General features: G+C 39.3%; 1 protein-coding gene across 3 annotated transcripts in view; it reads left to right on the top strand.

Annotated features, from left to right (window-relative positions):
• The window catches only part of BEND7 (BEN domain containing 7), a 72,124-nt gene extending 66,946 nt beyond the window's left edge, over positions 1 to 5,178 (top strand). Inside the window, exons 9-10 of one of the 3 annotated variants that reach the window (XR_012903142.1) lie at positions 1,542 to 1,680; positions 2,377 to 5,178. Coding sequence is in view for 2 of the 3 variants with exons in the window: in XM_014570483.3 (XP_014425969.2) it covers positions 1,542 to 1,603 (62 nt within the window). In the remaining variant the exon portion in view is untranslated. Of the gene's footprint in view, positions 1 to 1,541 lie in introns of all 3 variants that reach the window. The other 2 variants (XM_014570483.3, XM_006117112.4) reach the window with 2 other exon arrangements.
• The last annotated feature ends 7,415 nt before the right edge of the window (positions 5,179 to 12,593 follow it).

The following is a 12,593-nucleotide window of genomic DNA, read 5'->3' as shown; positions in this document are numbered from 1 at the left end:
TAAAAGGTATCTTTGATGTAAATTATTCCCTTCTGCTTAATTGGTATAATAAATTGGGGGGCCTTTAAAGTGAAGTGGAACAATTATGGCTGTTAAAATTGAACTTATCAAAAACTTGGGTTTTGTTTCAAACTTTGTCATTAGGCTCTTGAAAGTATTGGTAAATTTACAGTCCCGTATTCACTTCAACATAGGCAGAAGACTGTTTAGGACTTGCCAAAATCCAACTGGTGTTGAGGGAGATCAGGCAGCTAGTTACCCAGATTAACATCTTAGTGTTAAGGAGACCATTGCTGATGTTGGATAGACGTTTTATTTATTTTGAGCATAGTGAAAATATGGCATCCCTCTTGGATCTTTAACTTTCCTACTTAAGGAATAGTGGCTATGACAAGAGTTCTGATACGGGCATATGATTTACATTGCATATTTGGAATTAATGAGGATTAATTCTGCCTGACTCACCTTCCTAAAATACCAAGCAGGGAAACAAATCTAATCCACCCTCAGTATCAGTTGTTATGTATATTTAGCTGAAACATTATACACTAAAGATGTGTACGTCCAGGGATACTACAAGGTCCTCCTTTAGCCTCAAGCTAAGGGTTTAAGCAGGGCTGAAGAGTTTGCATAGTTCCTTTGTACTAGAATGAATATCAAGCTGTAAAAGAATTTGAGACCACTAATAAGAGTTCCAGTCTCAATCTTCAGGTGCCAGGAGATACAGCTTTGTGAAAAGATGGGAACAATCTCTTACTAAAGAAAGAGCTGATAAGAAAATAAGTATGAGCCAATCCTGTATGGTCTGCCTCCTTTTCTCTCAGAATACAATGTGAAGAAAATGATACCTTAGAAACCTCTTCAAAACCTTAAATATAAATCCTTTATTGTAATCTTTATCCTTTCAGTGCATGATTCTACAAGTTACCTTTTCATCTTGTTGTATTTGCCTCTTAAACTGACTGATGTCTGTCTCCTCTATGTTCTGTGTTCTTCCTTCTGTAGTTGTAATTCTTCTGTCCATCTTCCATTGTTCTGTTTAAAAATATATTTTAATGTGGTTTAAAAAAGATGCGATATAATCATACAATTTATCTCTGGTTTTTGTTCTGCTATAGGCATTTATAGTATCATGATTTTTCAAGTTTTCCAAAGAAATAACCCAATGTATACTGTGGGTTTGAAATTCATGTGGTGCTTTGTTCACCTCTTTAGAACCATAGAACTTCAAAGATATAAGCACTGTAGTTCAGTTTGTACAAAATTCTAACACTTTACGCCTTATTTCATGTGTTCTGTGTTTTTGGTATCAAAACCTCTATTCACACATTCAGTACATAATAGGATCTTTTTTGGACACTAAACTGATATCCAACAGTTGCCATCCAAACACAGACACATTATTCAGCAACCTCACAAATACTACCTTTGAGTCTCAAAATATTTAACTTCTGTTGGTTACTTTGGAAAACAACTTTAGGAAATGACTGAAGTGGTATAATTTATTTTTTCTAATTTATTGAAATCCTCTCTTTATTCAGGTAGCATTCTTGAGATCACGACAGATAAGCCGGTCGACTCAAAACTAGATTTTTCTGCTTAAATTTTACTTTCTACGTCAGTGTTTCATTAGCAGATATAAACATCCTTCAGTTTGAACATCATTCCTGCAAGATCTGTGTAAGCATTTCTGCATGCTTCCAAGTGGGGGATGTTCCGTGCAGTTTTCCCTTCAAGTTTGGGTTGTTCCACCTTTTTTTTTTATGAAGCATAGGATAACAAAGCGACCAAATTGTTTCAAGATTTCTCATCATAATTAGAGGTGATTTTTTTCAATATCCAGTTCATTGCCTAATTAGTGTGGTATCCACTGCAATTGAATAAATTCATTTGCCTTTGTTTTTCATTCATGATTGTATTTTCCCACATGATTGTATGCATGCTAATTGTATTTCATTTTAAATTATACAGAAGTAAAATTAACAGTTTAGGGAGCTGTGATGGAATTTTCCCCTTCATGGGACGAGGAAGCTAATAAGAACATTCAGTTATGGGGATTGATTTGTTCTTGTTTGTTTGAAAGGCCCATTTTTGCTTTTTGTTCACCATTTCACTATGTTTGAAGATGGTACAAACTGCCTGTTGAACTAACAAGGCACATATTGTATTTGGACATAGGGAGACTAGAGCAGGGTACGTGCTGACAATATCTGTTTCCTAGTGGATAATATACAGAATGTATTTGTGAACTGAGTGGCGTTCTCAGCCACTTTCTGGTGCAGTAGTTCTCCAGAGTTTTTACTTCATAAGACCACTCTTCCCCACAGCCTCACACAATGCCCCGCTGACTGATTCTCAACGCATTTTATTTTGTAGACCACCAGAAAAAGGGTTCATGGACTCTGCTGGTCCACAGACCATCATTTGAAAACCACTGCCCTTGTGGACATATGTGGACCTGTGGACATGTATACACCTACATAAACCATCATTACTGTCTTCTGTTGACAGTCTCAGCAGTTAGGATGAGTTAGTTTGACCAAGAGATTAACTACCCTCTCAACCCTCTGTGTGGTCCCTTCAGGTCCGGACTGAGGCTTACTGATGTGGCAGGGTGGGGAAAACCACACTGCTGCTTCTTATGCAACATCTCCTGTTGCCCTCTGCACCTTTAACTATGCACCTTCACCAGCACTAAATTCACTTTAAAAAAATAGAGAGAAAAATATAGAAAGTATCTTATTCCACAAATATATTGATCACCAGCCAGTTAACTAAGAGTATAGTATGTGTGTTTCCTGTAATGCTACGGAGTTCAGTAGACTTCGCCATTGTGTTTTGTTTTCCTTTGTATATTTTCAGCCCATCATAATGCTTTCTCCTTGAAACTATTTGGTCTTTTTTATCACGTGTTTTAACAAAGTGCTTTTACAGAATGTAAAATTTTTCTCAAAATATTTAAAGGGTTTTGTTTTTTTGCTGCTTTTCAAAAAAAAATATTTGTCAAAATCATTAACTAGCCTGAAGACGAGCGGCCGGATGGTCACAACTGCTGAATACTCACAACTAACACTGAAGCCAACAGAAACTACTGATTCTCAGCACCTTTGAAAATCAGGCTGTTGACCTTTCTCTTCCTGTTTTAAAACACATGTACTATTAAAAGTAATGATGTTCTCTTTAAAATTGTGGACTATATTGAATGTGCACTGCAGACCTTAAAGAGCTTTTCCTTCAAAGTCTGATAAGACTGCTTCCCCCGTGACCTGGATTTCTGAGCAGGGCTGTGGCAATCTACAGTCTGTGCAGTGAATCTACCAGGTACATGTCACAACCCTTAACTGATGGAATCAGCATTTTGTAAATTTTTAAAAATTGCATTTGTGTTTACTTACTGTGACTACTGTTCAGACTTTCTTCAGCAATTTTTATAGGGTTTATTAGAAAAATCATTCCATATTTAGGTAAAGCATCTCAATCTTCTGTATATATGTTTTATTAATATGTAAATATTTAGATATTTTTAAATTGCTATGTTCTTAATAAAACAACAAGGGGCTAGTTGTGAAATGGTGTATAACGTTGTGTTGTGTTATCAATCTCTGGGAAATCCTCTTTGTCAGTTCAGAAAAGAAAAACCCACAATAAATTACTTTAATTGACTTTGTGTTTTCTGTGTTATATACCAGATGTCTCTATTTAGAACAGGGTACTTGTTAGTTTAATGATTATTAATATTTTAACAACCTTGTACAAAAATGGCAATTTCAGGGAAGCTCATGGAAAAACCTATAGGTTACACCACAATAAGGCTTTTGTATCTGAATTTTAAACTGTTTTGTCTGCCAAATCGAACAATATAGCTACATCAAATCTCATACATATCAAATGTTGACATGCTTGAAATGCTTAATAATTTTAATTAAATTAGATGCCTTTCTAATATTCACTTAAAAGGTTAAGCTCTGCTTCTATGGAAACAACACATAGAAAAGACAAACCAGTATTCATAATGTAAAAGTAGCTGCTACAGCATACATCTTCATAACTAGAACCTCAGAGTTACGAACACCAGCATTACAGATTGATTGGTCAACTTACACATTTGGAACTGGACATATGCAATATGGTAACAGAGACCAAACCACCACCCCCACAAATACTGTACAGTACTGTATTAAACATAAACTCCTAAAAAGAGAGGGAAAGTTTTTTAAAAATTGACAAGGTAAGGGAAATTGGGTTTGTGATTGTTTTCACGTAAACTAAGGTTGTTAAAAGCAGCCTTTTTCTTCCAGAGAGAAGTTTCAAAGCTGTATTCAGTCAACATTCAGTTAGACTTGAAAGATCTACCATAACATTTTGTTCAGAGTTACAAACAGTCTCCATTCCTGAGGTGTTTGTAATTTTGAGGTTCCATTGTATCACCCATCATCAAACATTGTTTAGCTTTAGAAAATATTTCCTGTGCAAACATGTTCCTGAGTAATAATCAGTCAATTACAGTGGCCTATTGAAATAAAAGAGCAGCCAGCCATATATTGTCTATTTTTATATAGTAGCAACTGTGAAGAATTGTGTAGTAAAGGGTCTGATGGTGATTCATTTACAGATCTCAGAGGTTGTATTGAGCTTCTGAAATTTTGCATGCATGTACAGATCTTGAATCAGTTAAGTGACTTAATTGTAAAGTATCTTTTAAAAAATCATTAAACTGTGTGTTCACTTTGGTCCGCCAAGTAAATAAATTGCTTTCAGATCAAATGTATTTCATAACTCCTACCATTAATGCTTATTTAACTTTGTGGATCAAATCACAAACACGTTAGTAACTTTGTTGAATTGTCCTCTGCTGTACATCTTTGATGTCTCAGTGTGATTGGATTTTGTTTTAATTTTGTCATCTTTTGGTTTTAAATGTATGTAAGTATGAAATATAAACTTTTAAAAATATTTTTATAAAACTTAAATTGGAGTTGAGCTACATTACCAGTGATGTCATTTATACTATTAAAAGCCAATGTATGGTGGTCAGTCGTGCCATCTGCTAAAAAGTAAATATCAAACGCTATGGCACGGCTGCCATTTTACACAGTTGAAACAGCTGTATAAGTGCTCGCAAACAAAGTAATGGGAATGAACATATACTGCAATTAAAGCATCAGTGACCAGTGCCTTGTCTTTTGGCTAATACATTCATTTAACCTAATTACAGGACATTAGATGATATTACTTTGAGGGAAAATCCTCATACAGCTTCACAGGAAAAGGATATCCTCTCTATAATATGAAAGGAAATTGGAGCCTGAGCTTTATAAAAAATGTATCAATTGCAAGACAAGAAGAAAAACATTGGACATGTAAGTGCCTTCAGCGTGTTGGTTCAGAAGGAAAGGCTGTCTGAGCCATTGGGATATTAGAAAAACTGCGTAAAGCTAAACTCTAAATCTTGGGATATACTGCACAGCACCTGAGACCAACTTAAGAATCATAGAATCCTAGGGCTGAACTAAATCATCCCAGCCAGTACTTTTGTCAAGCCGGTACTTAAAAACCTCGGGATGGAGATTCCACCACCTCCCTAGGCAACCCATTCCAGTGCTTCATCACCTCCTTGTGACATAGTTTTTCCTAAATACCTCCCCCACTGCTCCTTGTGCTGCCATCGGTCACTACTGAGAACAGCCTCTCTGCATCCTCTTTGGAACCTCCCTTCAGGAAGTTGAAGGCTACTATCCTCCCTCAATCTTCTGCAGACTAAATAAGCCCAAATCCCTCAGCCTCTCCTCATAGGTCATGTGCTCCAGCCCCCTAATCATTTTGGTTGCCCTCTGCTGGACCCCCTCAGAACTGGTTGCAATACTCCAGATGTGGCCTCACCAGTGCTGAATAAAGAGGAATAATAACTTCTCTTGGTCTGCTGGCAGTGCTCCTCCTAATGCACCCTAATATGCCATTAGCCTTCTTGGCTACAAGGGCACACTGACTCATATTCAGCTTCATCCACTGTAATCCTCAGCTCTTTTTCTGCTGAACTGCTACTTAGCCAGTCAGTTCCCATCCTGTAAAAGTGCTTGGGATTCTTCCGTCCCAAGTGATTTCTGTTGGTCCAATCTTCCAATTTGTCTAGGTCACTCTGGATTTTATCCCTACCCTCCAACATATTTACCTCTCCCCATAGCTTAGTGTCATTCGCAAACTTGCTGAGGGTGCAATCCATCCCCTTATCCAGGTCATTAATAAAGATGTTGAACAAAACTGTACCCAGAACTGATCGTTGGGGCACTCCGCTTAATACCAACCTCCAACCAGACATTGAGCTGTTGATCACCACCCACTGAGCCCAACAATCTAGCCAACTTTCTATCCACCTTACAGTCAATTTATCGAATCCATACTTCCTTAACTTGCTGCCAGGAATACTGTGGGAGACACTATCAAAAGCTTTGCTAAAGTCAAGGTATATCACATCCACCTACTTCCCTGACGGGTCTATAGTTCCCTGGATTGTCGTCCTTCCCTTTTTTAAAGATGGGAACTACATTTGCCTTTTTCCAATCATCCAGGACCTCTCCTGATCTCCACGGATTTTCAAAGATAATAGTCAAAGGCTCTATAGTAACATCTGCCAACTCCCTCAGTACCCTCAGATATATTAAATCTGGACCCATGGATTTGTGTATGTCTAGCTTTTCTAAATAGTTCTTAGCCTGTTCTTTCTCCACCGAGGGCTGCCTACCTGCTTCCCATACTGTGTTGCCTAGTCTGAGCTGGTCTAGGAAAATACATCAGCCATAAATGTCATAGAATTAATTTGCTGAGGGTGAAAGAGTTTCAAAAATTCCCACCATCTCAACCAAAATCTGCTGATTTCATATTGGAAAAGGAATGTCTTTTTAGCTGGGAAAGGGAGGTGATGAGCTCTTGTATAGAAAAGCACTGTCCTGGGATTCAGAAACCATGGGTGTCACAGGTCAGGTCACCTGCACCTGCATTTCCCCTCCATGGTCCAGCAAGGGCTTCAGTATCCTTCAGCTATCACCTCTCTTGGGTGAAACCAGTGTACCCTGTAAAATGAGCACTTGTGCGACTGCTCAGGAGAGATTCACATGCCACCCAGCAGGTTAATAGAGCACTCACAACTAGGGTTTTTAAAAAAAATATTTCTACTGGTGGTGCACATTCGCACATGCCTCGGTACACATAAAAATTTATTCTGCACATGTGTGGAAAAAATCCGCATGTGGATGGAAGAGATTAGAGGGAACAAAGTGTGAGAGCCGTGTCTCTCTCCCTCATGACCAGAGTATTTTCTAGGCTTCAGTTCTCTGCCTACAGTGTAATATTCCCATCAAGCCAGATTGCTAGAGAGGCCGGCATCTGCGCTTTGCTTTCTCTCTGAAGGCTCAGAACAGTGTAATCACCGGCAGTCACAGGTTATCTCACAGCTCTTTCTAAGTGAGCATATTTATTCTTAATGTGAAAGCATTACAGAGAAAATTTATTAAAACAATAAAAGAACCTACACATATGCCAAAGAGATCATCCCATCTCCAACATGGGCTCTGAAAGGAGACACTCCTTCAAACCCTAGAGGAGTTTGTCTGTGGTCAGTTCTTACCAGCTTAAGTCCAGAATGAATAGCTGAGATGAATAGCTCAGTTTTTCTTTACACAGGGGCTACGTCTACACTGGCACCCTTTTCCGGAAATGCTTAAAACGGAACAGTTTTCCGTTATAAGTATTTCCAGAAAAAGCGTGTCTACATTGGCAGGATGCTTTTCCGGAAAAGCGTCCGTGCCAATGTAGATGCGCTTTTTCGCAAAAAAGCCCCGATCATCATTTTCACGATCGGGGCTTTTTTGCGGAAAAGACTACTGGGCTGTCTACACTGGCCCTTTTCCGGAACAGTTTTCTGGAAAAGGACTTTTGCCCGAACGGGAGCAGCATAGTTTTTCCGGAAAAGCACTGATGATTTTACAGTAGATCGTCAGTGCTTTTCCGGAAATTCAAGGGGCCAGTGTAGACAGCTGGCAAGTTATTCCGGAAAAGCAGCTGATTTTCCGGAATAAGTGGCCAGTATAGACACAGCCAGGGTGACAGACCTAAGCCAGCAGGCTGCCACACTCTGGTGGAAGGCAGCTATACAGGGCACTGGATAAGTGGTTTTCTCTTCCCAGAGTAAGCTACTAGATCCTCTGATCTTGAGCCTTTGGAAACAAGTGATCAGCAGACAATGGTCCTCTCCTCACAACAAATTTGCACCATTAGAGGTGGAGAATTTGCATTTACTTCCTCCTAGAGATTTCCCAGGCAAATTATGTGACTGTCCCAAGGATCCATTCTTTTCTGGCCCAAAATTCAGTATAGTCCTTTGAAGTTATGAACTGTGGGAAGTGTTATATCTCATTCCACCACCCCCACCCCCTACAGAGTCTATATACAATCCTGGCCCACGACCTTTGCATTAATAAGGCTGGGACTTTTCAGCTTGGAAAAAGAGATGATTAAGAGAGGATATAATAGAGGTCTATACAATCATGATTGTTGTGGAAAAGTGAATAAAGGAGAGTTATTTACTCCTTTCCAGAACACATGAACTAGGGGTCACCAAATGAAATTAATAGGCAGCAGGTTTAAAACAAACAAAAGGAAGTAATTCTTCACAACACGCACTATCAACCTGTGGAACTCCTTGCCAGAGGATGTTGTGAAATCCAAGATTATAACAGAGTTTAAAAAAAGAACAAGATAAATACATGGAGAAAAGGTCCATCATTAGCTTAGGATGGGCAGGAATGATGTCTCTAGCCTCTGTTGGTTAGAGAATATGCGACAAGAGATCGATCACTTGATGGGTACTTGTTCTCTTCATTCCCTCTGTGGCATCTGGTATCTGCCACTGTCAGAAGACAGGATACGGAGCTAGATGAACTTTTATCTGACCCAGTATGGCCATTCTTATATAATACAATGGATTGAAAAAATGTTTCAACTTTTTCAAGGATATTTAATTAAATTGCCATATCTGGTACAATGGGTTCAAGTCCCAGCTCTGCCACTGTTTTGCTGGGTGATCTTCAACAAATTATTTTCCCCATTTGAAAAAACAAAGAAGTGGGATGATGATACTTCTTTTGTAAAATGCTTTGAGATCTGCCAAAGTAGTGTGTTAGCTAGAACAGCCTGATGATGTAATTATTTTCCTTTTGCAGACTGCTGTGAGATCTCCGGTTGGAAAGCACTAAACAGGAACATTAAGTGGTGGGGATATTGCTTTTATTTATAAGAACTAAAGATTATTGCCATAGACATAGACTTAGACCTAACAGTGAGGATATTCCTTCACTCTCTGGAACAAAGGCAAAGCTGTCAATCAGCATTGGAGAGACCCCCACTTTCATTAAACTCTCCAAAGCAAGCCAATTTTAAAGCTGTAGCAATGAAGAACTCCTGCTCTGTCAGCCCTGTCCCTGTGCCAATTAGAGTAAAATTAGCTATTAGAGTAAAATAGACATGGTGCACAAAGTTTGGCCACGTGGATGCTCACCAAAACCCAGACAAATGGCAGGTGGCACTATGGGGACGTGTTTGCAAATACTGGTGGTATGTGTGTAGCCTGGCATTCTTTCTTACATGCCGCTGATGGAATCTTTCATAATGTGGCTAGCAGAGGCAATGTATGGGTGGGAATGAATGTGGAGACATGTGCTGCCCCCTAGTGTTGCTACTTGGCTTGTACCCAGCATGCTCACATGGTCTGAGCATGCTCAGTAACGTCTGCTGAGGGAAGTTGCTGCCTTCATTCTCCCTACCGTCACCCCACTGCTGCCACTATTGGCAGGTACAGGTAGGGCCAGCTCTTGATCAAATGGCAGTCCAGATGAGGAGTGTCTTTGGCAGCCCCCGCACACTTTAAAAAAAATTTGAATACCTTATTTTTATTGAAATTGGCTACAAATGCATGGCTTTGATACATGATTTTCCATGTTTGATTTATCCCTGTCTTAGAAGATGATAAATTTGCATGCTATGATCCTAGTTTATTTATTATGATCCTATGATTTATTCATGTCATATACAAGCAAATCAAATTGTTTCCTCTTAGCTTATAGAAACTTTTTAAGTTTATTATTAAATTTTTCTAACATCAAGGAATTGAACTGTGCACCCACATTGGGTGGACCAGTATGAAACAGTATTACAGCAGGTGACCGCTTTAGAATGTTAACCACAGTTGGTTAGTTCTAAAGTCCACTTTTGTCATCTTTGCCCTTGGAAACTCAAGTACAAGACAAGCCAATGGCATTTTCAGGAGATAAAAAAGCAAGCAGTGTCAATCTCTCAGCAGTCATCATTGATTGAAGATACGTTTTATTGAGCCTGAGCTTTGAAAAACTGCACTCGCTGTTCGCGACTGACAATGTTGAATAGAATCCCTTACGCCTATCCACACATTAGGAAAAACATCCTCCAGCTCTGTATCATGAATGAACTAGAGAACTAGGAGTTGAGAGTTCTTCCCATGTTGCAAATGTTTCATTGTTCAGTTCAATATAGAAATCTGTCATTGATGTCCAAACGTTCCTGACATGTTAGCATCTGGTGAAGGTCCATACAATTGTCCATGAGTGTTTTCCTGTGTACTGGCAGCTTACTAAGGTAGGGTTGCCAGGTGTCCAGTATTGGCCTGGACAGTCTGGTATTTGCGGCCTCTGTCTGGTTAAAAAAATCCCAGAAAATATTGGACACGTAAAATGTCCGGTATTTTCTGTTTTTCTCAGATGGAAGGCCGCTTGGGACATTCTTCCTAGGGGAGCAGGGAGTATGTGGATTTAAAGGAACGGTGACTTTTTTTTCTGTGCGGTAGTGGGGTTTTGTTTTTTTTCCCCTCCATGTTTGGTATTTTTTGTGAAAGTATCTAGCTACCCTATACTAAGGTCATTCAAAACCTCCCATGTCTTTTGGTGGTGCTTCATTTGGCCAAACCGTTCATCAGTGGACACTCAAGCAGTGTCAACAAGCAAGCAAAAAACTCCTTTCTTGAATTTTTCTTCCAAGCTTCCCATTGCCCTTGTAACCAAATTGTCTCTTCTTCCATTCAGAATAAGTTTCCTTGCTTTGCAACTCCTGTTGGATTTTGGTTTTACTCAACTGCACCAGTTCCATCAGGACCTCACAAACCTCAGTCACTTAATACCTCGCTGGCCTTACACTGTCAGTGCAGCTCTCCCTGTAAGTGTTAATTAGCTGCGTCAGGGTCAGTTTTATAACATTGTCCATAAGCCTCTTCTACCTCAGCTGATGTGGAAAACTAGACGCGTAGCTTCTTCGCAGTACTCTGAAGAGAGGGTCTGACTCGAAAGGCGATGATGCTGCATCTGACGCAACCAGTTTGAGGGAATGGCAACCGCAAGGCACAATGAAAGTTCCTGGATTCAGTGCAAGGATCCTTGCCTGGACATCACTCTTTCATCCCTTCATTTTTATGCCTTTGGCATAGTCTTGACCATAGCAGTCCTGAAGTTTTATTTTATTCTCATTCCAAATGGTCATAAACAGTTCTGTTTGGCTTTTTCCAGTAAAATCATCCACAGACTGGAAATAAAGTGTTCCTTTACTTGGATACAGTCATCCTCTTAGTCAACTAATCTTACCTTAAATGACATCTCACTGCGACTAATGTTGGGAGTGCAGAGTAGTACTTCGCTTTGCCAAGCCACATCAATATGTTAACAAGCACCTTCCTTGCCAGAAGGTCAATCAACTTGTTTTGAATTGTTTTGCTGCAGTAATGGTCCATAGTTTCTTTATGAACTACTCAGTATAGCTGCTCATGAATGACATCATTATATTTCCCAAGGAACTCTACCAAATTGAGGAAAATCTGTTCAATGAACAACTTATCCAACGAGCCCCAGAAAACCAAATTATTCTTTGCAAGAAAGAGGGTAATTGAGATCAGACACTATAGCACATTCCTCCAGTGCTGAGTTTCTACATTAATAATGCAGTGGTTTTCGGCATCTAGGCATTTATTCAACTTGATTCTGGAGTCAGCTTCCATCTGTTTGGAGTAGGCCATAAAATGGCCAAGTGACTTTTCATATTACTGCAGAGCATCAGCTAAAAGTTATGCCAGTAATTGTACCTGGAAAGCGCAAACAACAATTTAGCATTCTTGTCAAAACAGAAGAAAAATAGAGCACTTATTTGATAAACTAGCCAACGCCAATACAGTCAATGGAGCTGGAACAATTTTTACTATGGGAGTGCTGAGAACCAATTAACTAAATTGTAAATCTTCTATATAATGGAAACTTCAAGTCCAGAGATGCTGCAGCACCCTTTGTTCCAGCAACTAGGAATTCAGTTTTTCACCATTCTCCATCATATTTTTTCAGAGTGACTCTGAGAAGTGTTGCTTCTGCGCATTTACTGGAAACATACCCTCAGTTTTGTATGGCCCATTCAGAATGGAACAGTGAATACCACAGTCTTCTTTATCATCACTCTTCTTAATGTCTCTGGGAAAACTGGATGATCCTCCATCACTTTCCTCACATTTTCATTCTTTATCTTGAGGTATATCT

Source organism: Pelodiscus sinensis, chromosome 1 (genome assembly GCF_049634645.1).
Source record: "Pelodiscus sinensis isolate JC-2024 chromosome 1, ASM4963464v1, whole genome shotgun sequence".
In the NCBI taxonomy this organism is placed as follows: domain Eukaryota; kingdom Metazoa; phylum Chordata; order Testudines; family Trionychidae; genus Pelodiscus; species Pelodiscus sinensis.
This window is presented reverse-complemented; position numbering and strand designations above follow the sequence as displayed.